General features: G+C 39.8%; 3 protein-coding genes across 3 annotated transcripts in view; all 3 read right to left on the minus strand.

Moving 5' to 3' along the window:
• LOC310803513 (butyrophilin subfamily 1 member A1-like) overlaps positions 1–2451 on the minus strand; it is a gene marked incomplete at its 5' end in the record, with an annotated part of 5662 nt that extends 3211 nt beyond the window's left edge. The window contains one exon of the mRNA XM_083668321.1: positions 2355–2451. Within this exon, the coding sequence (XP_083524447.1) occupies positions 2355–2451 (97 nt within the window). The remainder of the gene's footprint in view (positions 1–2354) is intronic.
• Positions 1–6079, minus strand: part of LOC310813101 (butyrophilin subfamily 1 member A1-like) — a 26814-nt gene extending 20735 nt beyond the window's left edge. Inside the window, exons 1-6 of the mRNA XM_083681950.1 lie at positions 6051–6079; positions 5301–5380; positions 4686–5033; positions 4204–4491; positions 3804–3923; positions 2571–3089 (exon numbers count right to left, since the gene is read on the minus strand). Coding sequence (XP_083538076.1) covers positions 2571–3089; positions 3804–3923; positions 4204–4491; positions 4686–5033; positions 5301–5373 — 1348 coding nt within the window. The 5' untranslated portion in view covers positions 5374–5380; positions 6051–6079. The remainder of the gene's footprint in view (positions 1–2570; positions 3090–3803; positions 3924–4203; positions 4492–4685; positions 5034–5300; positions 5381–6050) is intronic.
• Positions 6080–7254: 1175 nt separating this feature from the next.
• Positions 7255–17742, minus strand: LOC310807868 (uncharacterized protein). The gene is made up of 9 exons (XM_083674496.1): positions 17686–17742; positions 15461–15675; positions 14884–14982; positions 13756–14025; positions 12998–13561; positions 11735–12115; positions 11511–11579; positions 9949–9975; positions 7255–9691 (listed from the first exon to the last, which is right to left on the minus strand). Exons 2-9 carry the CDS (start codon positions 15603–15605, stop codon positions 9150–9152), a joined length of 2097 nt encoding a protein of 698 aa, XP_083530622.1. The 5' UTR covers positions 15606–15675; positions 17686–17742; the 3' UTR covers positions 7255–9149.
• Between the last annotated feature and the right edge of the window lie 974 nt (positions 17743–18716).

An 18716-nucleotide genomic window follows, 5' to 3' on the forward strand; every position in this document is an offset into this window, starting at 1 on the left:
TCTTGCTCAGTCAGATAAAGGTAATTGTTCACTGCTCACTTTTCTCTCTCTTTCTCTCTCTCTCTCTTAACACACACACACACACACACACACACACACACACACACACACACACACACACACACACACACACACACACACACTTGAACACACACATACACATGTGCACATACTGTAGCAAACAAACTATTCAATTGTACACATTTGCTTATCAATGAACACAAACCTGGTGATACAGTACTACTACTTCAAAAATAGTTGTTTCCGCTGAAATATTACATACCATTTGGGAATTTTGATTACATTACATTATTTTATTCTGTTTTTCTGGTATACAAATGTAACACTTACACGAAGGTACATGTAGAAGGATATTCAAGGATATTGTTGTGCGACCATTTAGCCCGGTGCGCTCCTTGAGGAGGAAGCTCTAATATGGGCATGGGTTGGATCGATCGCGCTGTCTCATATCTGTCCTCTGTCACCTTTCCCCGCCGGCTGCCACAGTTCGTATGTCACACGCGATATCTCAACCAATGGAAACATTTTGACAAAATTTGGGTTTCAAGCTTCAAGTTTATTTAGCAAGTGCATTTTCACCAAGGTCTCAAGGACCGTGGTAAAGGAAAAAAATGTGTACGATGTTGCGCAAGGTTACTATTATTATTATTTGTTTTAAATAAAACTTCAATAGCACTTTACCCATACAACACAGATATATAAAACCAATGTTATTAAAACCAGAGACACACTGACAAGGTTGCACAACCTTTGTTTTTCAAAAAAAAAAAAGAGGCTACTATGAATTATTACAAATATGTATTATTTATTATTTATTTTCATTGGCAAGGTTTTACTTTTCTTAAAAAAGGGTTTTATGAATTTATAATTGAAAATATATTAATTGAAGACTTTTTTAAAGAAAAGTAAAGGCTGTGCAACCTTTCCAGTATATCTCTGGATTGAATTAAATTGTCTTTAATTCGGATTAAAGCCAATTTAGTATTATGATTAGATTAAAGTATAATATTAGAGTATTAAAGACCTGTGCTGGTCGTAGGGCCTTTGTTGTCACTGGTTGGTGTCGAGTGATGAGCTGATAGGTAGCGGTGTGAGGGTTGCTATGTATTATTGGAGCGCGTACTGTTCTCTTAGAAACGATGGTCCCCCAGTGTCAGCAGGTTACCTAGGTCCTGATAACAATGGTAAGGTGCAGACTCTGACTGTAAAAGACTTGGAGACTCGGCATGGTGGTGCTGGACACTACGGCTCACCTTTCTCTGTGTTCAGAGGGAGATGCTAGTACTAAAGCTAATTCACTGGGATTTCTTCTGCTGTTCAATGGTGAATGAAATGTGAGATATATAACCATTAAATAATATGACCTTATACAGGCCTAATGAATTCAGCACAACTGTCTTATCATAACCCAACATATAGGGCATAATATAAGTTTGTGTCAACAATTAATTTGTAAGCAAGTAAAGATCTGAGATATAATTTTAATATAATTGACTGTTAGTCCTTGGATCCAGAGCTCTGTCTTTGAATTTTAGAGTGGTCCCCAGCCCCATCTCTAACATTAAACCAACCAAAACAAGGGGTGGGCCAGTAATTTGTCTGAAAATACAAATACTGATACAGGCCAAGTTTCGGTATTGAATTATGCTGTATAACAGACTTCACTCGCAAAATATGATTACTCGTTAGATTATAGGCCTACTGCATTAGGCAACACTCCTACAGCTGCATTGGGAGCCAGATTAACAAGTTACAGGAACCTGTAGTGCTTATTTGATTCATTATCAGTTTTGATTCTTACAGCTTTGTGATGATTTCTCAAAATATGATTTCCACATTCATTAGGCTATATCCCTACTGCTTTAGGGGCTGTGTCCAACAGACGCGTTTTTCAATTCGTCAGATCCTTTTCACCGTTGTTTTCAAAGTCAAGGATGTGGTTTGCGCACTCCGCCAAAGTGGCGTGCCTCACTGTTTTTAGAGGAGACGATGATAGGTGATACATTACTACAAACCTTTACTTTCGATAAAGGCGTCTGCTAAATGCCATGAATGTAAAAATGTTTAAATGTTTCACTGTACTAATACAGTGGGACGAAGTTTGTAGCCATTCTCTGGTTACAGCACTGAGCGCTTGTTTGTGTCCCCAAAACTGCAAGCGACGTTCAACTTTACCAGCATAAAGCCTGGTGTACGCAAGATACAACAACCATGTCATTGTTAGAATGTTTAGAACACTAAGGAACATTAGGAATTAGTTCTGTGTTCTGAGAGGAAATAAACATAGAATTCGAAGCCTCTTGAAATCATGGAGGTTTCTCCATCACACTCACCAGTCATCTGGGCTGAGTCCTCACTCTTCAGTCTCTCTACTTCAGTCTTCAGATCACGTACCTGTTGTGCTGAAATTATAGAGGAAAACTGGGACATGAATTCTGTTGACAGTGGGCAGCAACACTCATATCCACAAACATGGTACTGTTATATGAGTATTGTACATACAGTCAACATATAATGAATCACCATCAAATGTTTTTTTCAAATCTTACCAAGTTGCATATTTTCAGTGTTCACATCCTCCACTTGTCTGTCTCTGTCTTTCAACTGCTTGTTTCTCTCTGCTAGCTGTTTGGTTAGTTCATCCAGTAGTTTGTCTTTCTCCTCTAGTAGTTGGTCCTTCTCTCCCAGTCTCTGGTTCATCTCCTCCAGTTGTTGTTTATTCTTTCCCAGTCTCTGGTTCATCTCCTCTAGTTGTTGGTCCTTCTTTCCCAGTCTCTGGTTCCTCTCCTCTAGTTGTTGGTCCTTCTCTCCCAGTCTCTGGTTCTTCTCCTCTAGTTGTTGGTCCTTTTCTCCCAGTCTCTGGTTCCTCTCCTCTAGTTGTTGGTCCTTCTCTCCCAATCTCTGGTTCCTCTCCTCTCGTTGTTGGTCCTTTTCTCCCAGTCTCTGGTTCCTCTCCTCTAGTTGTTGGTCCTTCTCTCCCAGTCTCTGGTTCCTCTCCTCTAGTAGTTGGTCCTTCTCTCTCAGTCTCTGGTTCTTCTCCTCCAGTTGTTGGTCCTTCTTTCCCATGTCTGGAAGAGAGTGGGGAGTGATAATTTCTCTCATCTACATTTCTCTGGCAATCAACAGCCATCTGAGTTGAATACACCATGAAGTGATTTTACTGATTCAGTTGATGCATTAATTATTCTGTCTCAATTGTCTCTCCTGAATCCGTCCATTCCATAATTCTCCTCCAGACTCTCTCACACTTACCAAGCAGATGAGCTGATTCCTCTCTCTTCAGCTATCCTGTATCCTTTTTGTCGAAATATGTATCCTTTTTTAAACATGTTGATTTTAAAGTACAATGTGATTTGGCTGTAAGGTGGTAACGGAAGGATCTAAGGGTTTGAGTTGTTGGCATGTTGGGTCCATTGATATGGAGAGGCCTTGTAAAGCCTTGTAAAGTGGTCTGAGGAGGTGTCTTGGGCTGTGGAGCAGTTTGTTGATATTGAGGGCTCTCAACACCTGCATTATTTGACCAAAACAATGAACGCATAATTGAATTTACATTTCAATCTACGAAAGATTTTTAGTGCCGCAAATCCTATTCGGGCGTGAAAGGAGTGGAAATTCAACCTCTCTGCTTCATTGTTTGTTCTCTCTGCAGTTTTCCTGGTCGGTGCAGTGGGCATGTCAGCCACCATCTGTATTTTTCATGGCATTGGTTGGGCGAGGACAATACTACTAGCCATCCACCAAGTTGACAAGAGATGTTTACGAATAATAATAAAGAAACAAACCTCTTCTCTGATGGCGAATCAGGAGCACAGATGCAGTGATACACACCAGCGCCAGAAACACAGGAACCACAAATGCAGAGATGTAAACCCGGTCAGGCATGCTGGTCAGGTAGAACTCCTCTGTTCCAGGAGACAAAGAAGGTCATAGGTCAACAGGGTACCACTTCCTATGTGGTAGAACTCCTCTGTTAAAGGAGACAATGAAGGTCATAGGTCAACAGGGTACCACCTCCTATCAAACCAGGGATCCGCATCTCAAACTTATTTAGACAAGGTTCAAACACTTACACTACAGTCCTACAACAAACTGTCTGACAAAACAGATACTTGATGAGTTGTTAAACGCACTGTACTATGAGCACAACTACATCGGTGAGCTCATCTCAGATCCTAAACCTACCAGTCATCTGCAGTGCAGACTCCAGCCTGGATCCCCTGTTCTGTGACATCACCACACATGTGACTCCCTCCAGTTGGTCCATCCCTATTCTAACATGACTGGTGATGGAGTACAGGACTCCTCCCTCTGTCTGTCTGGGTCTGTCTGTCTGTGCTGAGGTCATCTCCTTCCCACTGCGGTCCATCCACAGCATCTGAGGCTCTGGGTACCAGTCCTCTGAGCTGCAGCTCAGCTGGATGAACGTTCTGTGGTGCTTTACCATGGAGATCCTGGGAACACTGCCCTGCTCTGCTCAAAAGAGATGGAAGTAATACAGTACAATACAATATCATTGCAAATATCAGGTTGTAAGTGATTCTGAACGTTTCAATGTTATACAGTATTTGTACAGTAAATACATGTATTATTCAAAATGTCACCTGTCCTGAATAAAGTACTTTCCTTTAGGGTTTAAATCAATGTCATGTGAAACCTCCACTTACGTGTAACCTTTAGGGCAATTGACAGTTCCTGAATCCATTCCAAGTAGTTGGCATGACATGTGTAGTGCCCCCTATCAGACACTTTGACGTCTTTCATCAGCAGTGACACATTGCCTCGCTCCAGCTCCTGGGTGAACAGACTCACTCTGCCCTCATAGCCCGTCCCCTCTGTCACCTTTCCACTCTGATACAGGTACATGTAGTCAACGAAATGTCCATCCCTGAACCACCTGATTTCCATGGCAACAGCACTGGTTTGAGGAGAGATGTAACAAGGAAGGATGATGTCATGGCCAGCGAAGGCAGCAACAGGATCAGAAGGGACGACAAGGTTCAGCTCCTTGTTATCTGGTGGGAGATAAGATCAAGTGTGAGAGTGTGGTTTGAAGGACGTACTGATAAGACTCAGGCTCAAAATGTACTGGACCAAGGGTCTGTTAAAATTACACAAAGTTTCCTTTCACATATGGAAATATGTGTGGCAATATCATGTCAATATCATGTTTTACCACATTTTGGCAAAAAAGACCCACTCATATTTGAAACCTGCTGAAATTCAAAACCAGACACCTCATGATTTAAATTCAAGACATTTAATGTTAACAGTGTTTTTACCTGCAGCAAATGAACATGGAGTAAATATGATGAGGAAGGTCAGAAAACAAACTGCTTGAATAAAAGGTTCCATTGTGCACCTGTCAAGGAACATAAAACCACGGTCAAAGTCCAGAAAGGTAACAAATGCGCACATAGAAATATATCAAGTTGAATGGACATTGTTCTTTGTTTTAACATTGCAGATAGAAAAGTCACAAACATTGATGCTTTATATACGACAGTTATGTCTGTTCTGCACAATATTTCTATCTGAAAGTGTCACAATGCTGTGAGCTGGTTCCATAAATGGCTGTATTCCCCAAGACGTTACTTTGGAAACAGACAATGAATTAAGTTTGGTTGATACGTTAATTTGAAATGTGCGTGGCATTTGATATCAGTTTGTTTGTTTATTGGTTAATCACTGTGTTGTTTTTCACTATTAGGGTTACGGTCAAAATATCCAGTAATATACAGAAATTAACTGGCAAATATACATGAAATAACTGATAATATACACTGTGGTTTCCTGTAGTATGAAGCGATTGTTGGAAAAGATAACAGGTGATGTTTAGCCTCCCTGTTCAAACTGTTGTACAGTAGTTACAGTACATTCATAACCAGAGCAAGCCTGTGGTCAAAATGTGCAAGGTACAGTATTCAAAACCCTGCTGTTGAACGTATCATTGGAATTTTATAAAATCCTTTGGCTTTACATAACAATACTAAATCTAAGATGTTTTAAATGAATACACAAGAGCCTCTTACCTGAATGCTGGCAACACAGGTCTATAATGGAGACTTTAGATGTGAAAGTAGTCTTCAGATATGACAACTGTTTCGTTTTCTCTCAATAGCCCTTTGTTACAGTGACAGTAATATTTAACTACTTTATGTACTTTTAAAAAGACTGCAATATCCATATCTTCATAATGTAATATCATATATTATGATATAGAATTGTAATTCAGCTAAATTAAGTACATTTATTTAAAACTTTGAATTTTTGTATAAACTTTGCATACAATAGCTTCAACATACTGTAAATGGTATAGAGGCTCCCTCTACAGGCTAAGCCTAAAAACGTAAGAGCAGTCATGGCTGAACAGATCCTCAAATACTGTAGTACTGTAAGTGGACGAGACTAGAGTTCATTGAGTTTGATTGTTTTGTTAGATACTTTGATAACTTGATAAGGAAGGAGGTGTTTGCAAAATCCTGTTGGTGTGATGTTAGTAGTCTATTGAACTACTGTACAGTAGTGTGGTGATTAATCCTACCTTCATGTTAGCTCCCAGACATACAGCTGAGTCTTTAGCAAATGATACCTTTAGATGCATGGTTGGGGTCAGTTCAATTTAAATTCAGGAAGTACATAGACATTACAATTCAATGATGGAAAAAAGAACATTCATTTTTAAACAGGTTTCCAAAATTAAACCTATTCTTAGACTAAAATGCATCTTCAATTGAGATTTTCGATTGACGTTATTTAGTCAAAAACATCCCAAATGGCCTGAAATGTTTTTCCGTTTGTTAATTGTAGATTCATGTCACTTCCTAAATTAACTGGATTTAAATAGAATTAACTCCAGTTAGGAGCAATCTGGGATTTTAACAACAAAGCGGTCTCCCTGACACTTTTTTGGTAAAGAGCTGAGAGATTGGACTGGAAAAATGGAACCACTAAAATGAATAGACGGACTGACCGACCATTCGATCAAAATAAAAGTTTTATTAATGTCTTGAAGTTATACAATGTTTGTTGTCCCCAACAATGAAATCAGTTAGGGGACTGTGGATCTGTCTTCGTCCGTGCACATGTTTGTATGTTCGTATGTCACACGCGATATCTCAGACACCAGTGGGACAATTATGACAAAACCTGGGTTTCAAGTTTCAAGTTTATTTAATTTTTTAAGTGCATTTTCACCAAGGTCTCAAGACATTGTACATCATATAAAAACCGTATGCAGCTCTAAAAATGTGGGTCTTGAGGTTAGTTTTAAAAGTGGTAACTGTCACTGACCCCCTAACAAGGACCGTGGTAAAGTTAGTTTCATATTGGATATTCCTCAGATATTCAGCTCTTCAAATCTCAATAGCTCTTTAACGGTGCGTTCAGACAATGTGCTCATTGTGATGGAAACAATGTGTACGATGTTGCCCAAGGTGATGATTATTATTATTTCTTTTAAATAAAACTTCAAAAGCACTTTAGTCATACAATACAGATATATAAAACCAATGTCATTAAAACCAAACACTGACAACGTTGTTTTTCCCAAAAAAAAGGCTTCTATGAATTTATACAAATATGTATTATTTATTTTCATTGGCAAGGTTGCACAGCCTTTACTTTTCTTAAAAAAGGTTTTTATGAATTTATAGCTGAAAAAATATTATTTGAATACTTTTTTTAAGAACAGTAAAGGCTGTGCAACCTTGCCAGTGTGTATCTGGATTGAATTAAATTGCCTTTAATTCAGATTAAAGCCAATTTAGTATTATGATTAGATTAAAGTATAATATTAGAGTATTAAAGACCTGTGCTGGTCGTAGGGCCTTTGTTATCACTGGTGATTTGTTGTCACTGGTTGGTGGCTGGTGGTGAGCTGATAGGTAGTGGTGTGAGGGTTGCTATGTATTATTGGAGCGCGTACTGTTGTCTTAGAAACGATGGTCCCCCAGTGTCAGCAGGTTACCTAGGTCCTGATAACAATGGTAAGGTGCAGACTCTGACTGTAAAAGACTTGGAGACTAGGCTTAGTGGTGCTGGACACTACGGCTCACCTTTCTCTGTGTTCGTAGGGAGATGCTAGTACTAAAGCTAATTCACTTTAAAAGGACAATCTGGGATTTCTTCTGCTGTTCAATGGTGAATGAAATGTGTGTTATATAACCATTGAATAATATGACTTTTATAGGCCTAATGAATTCAGCACAACTGTCTTATCATAACCCAACATATAAGGCATAATATAAGTTTGTGTAAACAATTAATTTGTAAGCAAGTAAAGATCTGAAATATAATTTTAATATAATTGACTGTTAGTTCTTGGATCCAGAGCTCTGTCTTTGAATTTTAGAGTGGTCCCCAGACCCATCTCTAACATTAAACCAACCAAAACAAGGGGTGGGCCAGTAATTTTCCTGAAAATAATCTACGGCATGTTTAAATTACTCAAATATAATTAAAATAACAAATGTCCGACTGAAGAAAATTGAAAAAATATTGTGAGGCATTAAGCAACAGATACAGTCATTGATACATGTCTCTTAAAAGAAAATGAGGAAAAAGTATTCACAGTTTTAAAAACATATTCTTTACTGCTGTGTGAAATTGAATACATATTGTCCAGTAGAAAAAAGGTATCCCTGCATCATCAAGTATTCACAGGTAGGAAGTATAGTATTTCCTAATGTTCAATATCTGCAATTGTTGCAATTGTTGTCATCATCGTTGTTTTGTTGACAGAAACAAGTTTGTTTAGTTTATTAGGATCCCCTTTGGCTGTTGCAACTGCAGCAGCTGTCAGTTACGTCTGGCCACCAGAGGGCGGCAGAGATCGCCCCCAGAGATTATGGACTCACAGGTGTTGCCAATCACTAATTAAGGACTCTTCCCTTTCAGAAATGTGTTTTGTTTGTGCTTTGTCTTTGCTTGGAATCGCCTCTAGGTTGTTTCTGTTGATCGCTGTCTCTAGTATTCCTGTGTTATGTATTCTCTAATGTTCCTTGCATCTTCCCTAGTTAAATACCAAGTCAAGTTGCCTATTTGCCTTCATCTGCATTCCCTCGCCTGGTCTCCTATCTGCACCAGGGTCCTACACCATACAACCTCACAGCAGCTACTTTTCCTGAGCATTATGCTGTTTTGCTACTGCTGCAGCTGGACAGAATCCTGATAGGAACATCATCATTGTTCCAGGTTGAGAAAAGTGGACAGACTTCATCCTCATAACCTGGTCCATCGTCAAATGAGTGAATGAGTGAGCCATCCTCTGCATTATAGAAAGTCACCTTCTTCTCCTTACAATCTAAATAGACACTGACTGTGTTTGGAAGTGTCATATTTAGGACATACTCCTCATCATCCATGGCTTTAAGTCTTTGCCCATTCGACAGCCTGATTGCCCAGAAGCCATTGGCAGGGCTCAAAACTAACTGGCCCTTCCTGTTAGCTGTTGCCTTGGCAACACCAAGCACCCAGTCATCCTTTCCCTCCACACACACATCCCAGAAGGCCCTCGTAGGACGGCGCAAAGTGCCCAACACATAAGGATCTTCGTTAAAATGCTGCTCATTGTTCAACTGTCTCAGTTCCTCATCACTCCACTGGACTATTTTCTTATCCTCTGATATCTGCAGGTGAGGGTGAGCTGTGTCCACATCCAGAGTGACATCCACTGAAGAGAACATAAAAACAAACATGACATGGAATGTTTTTCTTTATTCACTATATGTTTTTACTGATTTATGAATTAATCCTTTTGAAGTTTTGAATACAATCATTTGTGCAGGAATCTGAAAGGGATGATTCACCTTCAACCAGAAAAGGTGAATAAAAAAGAGAAACAGATGAATAAAACATTCATTCATTAATTCATTCATTCATTCATTCATGTATCATTCAAGACAGCAGTAGATGCAAGGTGCCAATTACCTTCATATAAGTGTACCTGATTGATATCTGAAACAAAACAGGAAATGGGAACACAATAAGATTTACAAAGTCTCACATTTCATTCAAACCATCACCATGTAACAGAAACGTATTTGGTTACAAAGGCAACTGGCTACAAACCAAGGTTACACAACTTTGGTTTCCATATTGATAGGCCAAGTTTCGGTATTGAATTATGCTGTATAACAAACTTCACGCAAAATATGATTCCCAAATTCGTTAGATTATAGGCCTACTGCATTAGGCAACACTCCTACAGCTGCATTGGTAGCCAGATTAACAAGTTACAGGAACCTGTAGTGCTTATTTGATTCATTATCAGTCTCAGAGATTCTGATTCTTACAGCTTTGTGTTGATATATCAAAATATGATTCCCACATTCATTAGGCTATGTGTCTACTGCATTTGGGGCTGTGTCCAACAGACGCGTTTTTCAATTCGCCAGCTCCTTTTCACCGTTGTTTTCAAAGTGAAGGAAGTGGTTTGCGCACTCGTGCCTCACTGTTTTTAGAGGAGCACTCCAGACGCCCTCATATTGAGTTTTGTTAAACTTTTGCAAAGTTGCGCCGCACATCAATGTCTCTTTGGGCCAAGAAACTAATCAAATTGACGGAGGGGCAGGACAAACTGAAAATTCACATACTTCTGTGGAAAATTAGGATGTCTTCCACTACAGTTTCTGAAACAAATATACACGACTTTTGTATGAAACAAACAGTCTCTAAATGTATTTGACCCACTCTTACTAGCAAGCTACTCTATTACTAGCATAAAAATGTGTACGAAGTTTGTGTTAGCATAATCGCTAATCGTTAGCTACCTTGCCAGTTAAAGCACTGTGTCAGGTAGCCTAGCAACAACGGTGACGTCTTGTTCCACTCCGCTTTGAAGGCCGCTGTTTCAGATACAGAAGCGTCACGCCTCGCTTTTTGGGGGAGACTGCCCCTTAGGCTACACTCTCCACTTTGTACGCTATTATGATGTGCTTAATCACGTCACCATGAAACTCCTAAAAAATGTCTATGGCAAGACGCATCTTTCACCGTAGTGTCGTCAAAATCACAAAGTGATGTCGGAGAAAAAGGTTGTGACATACGATCGGTCAGAGACGGAATCATAGTCCCCTCTCCGATTTCATCAATTAAACACAGCACTGTTGCTGCAAACTTGAATCAATTGTCAGGAAATCATCCCGTTTCTCGGATGATGGGGAAATCGAAATGAATAATAATGAACACTAGTAGTGATACAGTGGGAGGAAGTTTGTAGCCATTCTCTGGTTACAGCACTGGTTACAGCACTGAACGCTTGTTTGTGTCCCCTGGTTACAGCACTGAGCGCTTGTTTGTGTCCCCAAAACTGCAAGTGACGTTCCACTTTACCAACGTAAAGCCTGGTGTACGCAAGATACACCAACCATTTAATTGTTAGAATGTTTAGAACACTAAGGAACATTAGGAATTAGTTCTGTGTTCTGAGAGGAAATAAACATAGAATTCGAAGCCTCTTGAAATCATGGAGGTTTCTCCATCACACTCACCAGTCATCTGGGCTGAGTCCTCACTCTTCAGTCTCTCTACTTCAGTCTTCAGATCACATATCTGTTGTGCTGAAATTATAGAGGAAAACTGGGACATGAATTCTGTTGACAGTGGGCAGGAAAGAAACAACACTCATATCCACAAATGTGGTACTGTTATATGAGTATTGTACATACAGTCAACATATAATGAATCACCATCAAATGCTTTTTTCAAATCTTACCAAGTTGCATATTTTCAGTGTTCACATCCTCCACTTGTCTGTCTCTGTCTTTCAACTGCTTGTTTCTCTCTGCTAGCTGTTGGTCCTTCTCTCCCAGTCTCTGGTTCATCTCCTCTAGTTGTTGGTCCTTCTCTCCCAGTCTCTGGTTCCTCTCCTCTAGTTGTTGGTCCTTCTCTCCCAGTCTCTGGTTCATCTCCTCCAGTTGTTGGTCCTTCTTTCCCAGTCTCTGGTTCATTTCCTCTAGTTGTCCACCTCTTAGTTGTTTCTGTGTCCCATCCACCATTTTGTATTTCTCCTCCAGTTGTTGGTTCTTTTCCTCCATTTTCCTACTGACTCCTGGCGGTCTGTACATCTCCTCTCCTAGTTGGTACAACTTCATGTCTGGAAGAAAGTGGGCAGTTGTGGTTAAAACATCAGATATATTAAATAAACCGACAGACCATCTTAACTGTTCTTCTCCTCCAGAGTTGAATTCTTATCATTCTGTTTCTCTCCCTTGAAGTGTGATGTCCATCTCTATCTCTGAAGGGGATTTGAACACATGATTTATTGACTGTTGTATAAGCAGGAAGATCATATAGATTCACAAATGTTTTGATTTTTATCATTCTTTCAAAAATGTAAAAAAACACATTGATAATTTCTATCATTTACACTGGGTAGAGGGAGGGAGGGAGGGAGGGAGGGTGACTGAGGGTGGGAGGGAGGGTGACTTTTCTTTCATAGCTTAAGTCACGTAAGAAGCATATTTGTTTAGTTTTTTTACCGAATTGAAGGCACGTCACAAGCACGTCCAAGCCACGTGTGTCCGTGAAAAATGAAAAGTACTGTATACTGTATATATCAACAGTGACGTCACTAAAATATGTATCCTCTTTTAAACACGTTGATTTTAAAGTGCAATGTGATTGGATATCCTTCCCACAGGCTCCGCGAAAAACCTTGCAGGTTTGACTGGTGACAGTAGCCACCATCATGGCCTCAGAGTACTATGCCTGCCTCGATATGGAGCCATGCCTCATAGTCATGTGATTTGCTCAGATTTTGAATTGATAATTATGTTACCCAGTAAATACACTCCTCCTATGTCCCAAGCAGTCTCACACTGTTAGCTGGATCTGTGTAGAATAATTTACATTCTTCAGTCTATTAAAGTTTTTTGGTGCCGCAAACCCAATTAGGGCCTCCAAAAAGCACCTGTTCTGCAATTAACAAGCAATTCGGCACATGCATTACATAGTAGTGTGAATATATGAGCCTCACCTTGTTCAGTAAATGGTGCACTAGGAGTTGCTGGAAGTGGAAGGCTGTTGTTTGGTGGATGTGGATGCGTTACTGGCTTGAGAAGAATGTCTAGATGTGGAAGACTCATGCGGTGTGGACTGGTCACTAGCTGTTGACGGTTCTCTGGTGAATGTGGAGGTAGTCTCTGATAGATGTGGATAGGCTGTGGAGGGCTCTCAGACTGTAGAAGCCCTAGTTGTGGAGAAGCCGCTGCATATGGAAGGATCTCGGGCTGAGGGGTGGTCTTAAGCGGAAATTGGGTCTCTAGTGGATGTGGAGGGGTCTCTGGGTGTGGAAGAATATCTTTGTGTGTAGATATCAATGTTTGTTGAGGCCTCCATGAATGCAGATGATTATCAGGATTTGAAGTGGTCTCTGAGTGCGGACGAGTCTCTGATGTTGGAAGATTCTTTAGCGCTGAGAGACTCTGTTGCTTTGGAGAGGTCTGTAGATGTAGAGAGGTCTCTGGATGTGCAGGTCTCTCTGCCTGTGGAGTTGTCTTGGGCTGTGGAGCAGTCTGTTGATATTGAGGCCTCTCAACACCTGCATTATTTGACCAAAATAGTAAACATATGATTGAATTTACATTCTTCAATCTATCTGCTTTTTGGTGCCGCAAACCCAATTAGGACCCCCTGTTGTGGTCTCCTATCGAGGCACGGGTCTATGTTAGCCAGGTCTATGCGCGAGCAATTCGGCACATGCATTACATGGTAGTGTGAATATATGAGCCTCACCTTGTTCAGTAAATGGTGCACTAGGAGTTGCTGGAAGTGGAAGGCTGTCGTTTGGTGCATGTGGATGCGTTACTGGCTTGAGAAGTGGAGGTTTCCATTGATATGAGTACTCTGCCTTTGGAGAGGTATTGTGCCGTGAGGTGGTAACAGAAAGATCACAGGGGTTGGGTTGTAGAGTCAACTTGGCACATTGGGTCTTTTGATATGGAGGGGCCTGTGGAGGTGTCTTGGGCTGTGGAGCAGTCTGTTGATATTGAGGGCTCTCAACACCTGCATTATTTGACCAAAACAATAAACATATGACATTCTTCAATCTACTAAAGCTTTTTGGTGCCGCAAACCCAATTAGGGCCCCCAAAAAGCACCTGTTCTGGTCAAGTATGACAGCTCAACAGCATTTTATGTGTGTGATAAGAGGAAAACTCTAAGCCCAGATTCATCTTAGTCTTAATACATACATGAATGCATTATAATGAAAAGGTGCTACATTTAAGGAGGAGACTTGGCATATACAGCATGTACACATGTACAGTGCTTTTGGAAAGGATTTAGACCCCTTCACCTTTTCCACATTTTGAAAAACTGGCAATCTCACTTTTGGTATGAGCGAGTTTGATGCATGAAAAAATGCATGAAAAAAGTAGAAATTCAGCAACTCTGCTTCATTGTTTGTTCTCTCTGCAATTTTTCTAGTCAGTGCAGTGGGCATGTCAGCCACCATCTGTATTTTTTACTTGTTGTACTTCCCATATTTCCACATGTATTACCAACAAAGTCTCCTAGCAAGACATGCATGAAAAAAACAATAGTTCAAGGCCACCGTAATATGCTCATATGCACGTTATTGTAACGTGAAATCTACTACTACTAAATAGTTAAACAAATATATTGAAAAAATAACACTATGTTCACAATGCAACTAGGCAATACTTATGTGGTGGTTACTCAGCATTAGGCAATTACGTCAAGTGCTTAGGCTTAGGTTTAGGCATTAACTTTGACTGGTTAGGGTAAGGGTGAATTGTCAGGGGAAGGTATTAGCAAACATTAGCATTAGAAGCATAACTTAGCAAACAAACATACGTAATGCACTTTTGTCAAAATTATCGTTAGTGTTAGGGTTAGTACCTTGCATGTTTTTCTGCAGTGGCTTCTTCTGTGTGCGCCCATGATGAGGTCTATGAATCTCTAGGTGATACACGTTGAGTGATGTACTCGTGCATTCTCCTGTAAACGAAAATAAACACGCAATCTCACTTTTGGTTCATTGTTTCTTCTTTCTACTGTGTTCTTGGTCGTTGTAGAAGGAATGTGAGCTAGTTGAATTTAAACAATGCACCAAAGGACCTTTGTTGGTCATTCATATAAGGGCGGTTTTCAACATTGCCAAAGACCCGGTGGCCTTGCAGGAAAATCTATAAGATGCCAATCATAAGGTTTGAATCCCAAGTGAGGTCATATTGAAGACTAAGGACTGTATAAGTGAACATGTACAACGCAATCCAGATCTGTGACGTTATGATGTCATCATCAACATCTTTGACACACAGTTCATAATTGTGGATTGCTGTATCATGTGAATGCACTTTATAACATTGTGTGTTGGAAATATTATATTGCATTTTCAACGTTCAATTATTCAATATTATTTCCTTTGTGTCATGGTGGCATTTGCCTGCTGATAATTTGTGCGTTAAAAACTCACTAGCTCTTGAGGGGTGCCTGGTGATGTAGGGGTCCATGGCTGTTGAGGGGTGCCTGGTGATGTAGGGGTCCATGGCTGTTGAGGGGTGCCTGGTGATGTAGGGGTCCATGGCTGTTGAGGGGTGCCTGGTGATGTAGGGGTCCATGGCTGTTGAGGGGTCCTCTGCTGTGGACTGGTGTCTGTATTCTGAGGGTTGGCAGGTTGTGTAGTGGTTGCTAGATGTGGAACCACAGAGATAGGTAGATGTATAGTTGATTAATTTACTTTAGACAAATGTAGTTATTGTAAGTCACTCTGGATAAGCGCTTCTGTTTAATGTAAACATTTAAATAGAACAGTGTCTGACAGTATATCTATGTGTGGATCAGTCCAAGCAAATCCATCCATTGATGTACAGTATGTTTTATGTTGTGTTGTACAGTATGTTTTATATTGTGTTGTACAGTATGTTTTATGTTGTGATATACAGTATGTTTTATATTGTGTTGTACAGTATGTTTTATATTGTGTTGTACAGTATGTTTTATGTTGTGATATACAGTATGTTTTATGTTGTGTTGTACAGTATGTTTTATGTTGTGTTGTACAGTATGTTGTCACTCTTGTGTATGAGCATCTATATGTGTGATGCATTCTTTGCCAGGGCTTTAAAATGATGTCTCAATGTGACTTCTACGGAGTCCAGGAGGTGACATATACTGAGATTTTTTAGTTGTGCGCACAAATAACTAAAGCGTGCGCATGAAATATAAAGCGTGCCCACAAATTCATTCTATAAAACAAAGTCTGCGTTCCCAGTCAGCAAGGGGCAATCAGCGCGATATCAGAGTTGCCCATCGGCGAGACAGGCGGGGCGCTAAGGGCAGGTTACTGATGGTCCACGGGGAGCTGAACACTCCTCCCGCGAGTGTGCTGCTTTCTTCTCACCGCCTAGCCGCCTTTTTCCCGACCGGTTATAAATCAACATAATTGTCCCTATCAGTGCACACCTCAGAGTTCATTATCCTGCCACTACAACACAAGTAGTTCCAAAAATGAATAGTTCCTGAAAAAACTTTGTGGGCTTGCAAAGTCGTATTTTACATGTATTTATTTCAGGTACATTTTACCTCATATTCATTATCCCCACCACCATACCAGTGTCTGCATATTTGAAAACGGTGACATTCTACGTTCTGTAGTCAAAAAGATAGGAAAAAGGTCTTACGAAATTACCCCCCATAATGTAATTCAGAGAAATTATGTTTTAAATTCAGTGATTTTCAGAAACAACAAGTTTCCAGCCATAGGCAGTGCATTTGTGGTTGTAGTTCTTGAAAATGAGTGAATTCTATATACAGTTTCCTGCATAAGTAATGGGACAGTGAAGCATTTTTTGTTCTTTATGTGCACAATAAAAAAACTAAAAACTCAGCCCATGTCACCTCCCGTACTCCCGGGCACCATAGACTTCTCTAGTTCAATAAAAGTACATCAATAAAAACATAATCTTTATCAAAATGAGAATATTTTCAAAATCTAGAGGCATTTATACAATTAATAACACGAATGTGTGTGTTCTGCTTGATGAAGTCATAATGTGTGCGGCATATTTACCTTCTCAATAAATCTTCAACCAAACTAGACCACCAGCTGTAATTGTAACCAAATTGTCTTTTCTGAATAATGCTATCTGGGACATCAGCATTTTGTGTCTGCATTGTAGGACGCCATCTATACATAAATACAATTACAATTTAAGTTACAACATAAATAATTTAAGGTTATACATAGTAAGTATGTGCTTCTCTTACTTTATGAAGTCATTAAGTGCTCTATAATGTGTTCAGCCGCTTTACCTTTGGAGAAATACCACCAACTTATACTGCCCTACAAAGCCAAAGTACAGTTGCTGGCGAAATAATGAAACTGAGAAAAATAGAGACTAGCAGCTGAGAGTTTATATAAATAAGCATGGTAACCACATAGTTAGACAGTATATGTCCACAAATAATATATATATATAACAAATAATCCATATATTTGTTTTCATTTTTAAGGGCTTTTTTCTCCAGAATTTTCAGTCAAAAAATGTCTGCAGTTACTGAACGTTGGCTTTCTCGGGCAGTGACCACCAACTGTAACATCAGTAACAGCATTATGCTTCTGCAGTATGCAACCAGGGCGCCTATACAGAAATACAATCTCATATCAATTTGTTATATTCTATAGGGAAAAGGCTGTACCTCAGTTACTCTGATACGAGTGTCCTGTCCTTTGCCGATCCACACAAAGACATCCATTCAGACCAGGAAGTTAATTACTTGACTGTGGTTACCTACTGTATTAATGTGTTGAACCATGGCTGCTGTTCCTGTACTTTATCAGACTCTGACAGCCTCTAGAGGGAGCCTATGAACCTTAGATGTTGGAACTATGAACAACACCTTATCAAGCAACAAAGACCTGAGCCAGAAACGGGCGTATTTTATAATTTATTTGTAAATGCTAATTTCTCAAAATAGTTCCCAGTCAGCAGACAATTGTGGGCAGATCTGGTGGCACATGTGGCACTGAATTCAAGTCTCTAGCATGAAACATCTTACAGGAAAGTGAGCGATGGCATCTGAACAATAATATTAATCAAAACCTTAACAATCACAATAGGGTTCTACGCCGTATGGGCTTAGACCCTAATGATGATAATAATATGAATTAAGTGGGCTTGCTTCAGCAAGTCCAACTATTGTTCTAGTACATATTTATTATTATTATTATTATTATTATTAGGTGGGGTTGCTTCAGCAAGTCAAACTATTGTTCTTCGACATACTTTTTAAGTGGGCTTGCTTCAGCAACCCTGATAAAAGTTTTCTGAAACCTATTCAACTTTTTAAACTATTAAGCTATTCCTAACTCCCAAAATTCTCATGCGGTTAACCACCCAACTCTACCACTCTCTACCACTCAACCAACCAACTCTCTACCCACTCCACTGAAATACCCCTGGCTCATCCTACCTATCTATTTATCAATGTAACATTCTGTCCATCCAACCAACGAACCGATTAAACCATCTTTAACTTTTACCGCTACCATAATAAGGTTTCTTTCAACTACTACCCCCAGCACATCAATCTATGGAAACATCTTTAAACCTTTTTCACGACCAAAATAAGACTTTGCAAGACCACAAAGCCTCTTTTGGAACTTATTTTTATAGTTCCAATTCTTCCACCTGCTACTCCTCCTCTAACTTTTAAGCGGAGGTCATTTG

The sequence above is a fragment of the Argentina silus genome (genome assembly GCF_951799395.1).
Source record: "Argentina silus genome assembly, chromosome: 1".
NCBI classification, from domain to species: Eukaryota; Metazoa; Chordata; class Actinopteri; order Argentiniformes; family Argentinidae; genus Argentina; species Argentina silus.

Excerpts from the sequence above, each read along its gene's own strand:
- LOC310807868 (XM_083674496.1), bottom strand. The coding sequence starts at position 15,605 with ATGGACCCCTACATCACCAGGCACCCCTCAACAGCCATGGACCCCTAC. Across the intron at positions 14,983-15,460 it reads CAGGCACCCCTCAAGAGCTA|GAGAATGCACGAGTACATCA; the intron begins GTGAGTTTTTAA and ends TTTCGTTTACAG. Across the intron at positions 9,692-9,948 it reads TCAGGTACACTTATATGAAG|TGGATGTCACTCTGGATGTG; the intron begins GTAATTGGCACC and ends TGTTCTCTTCAG.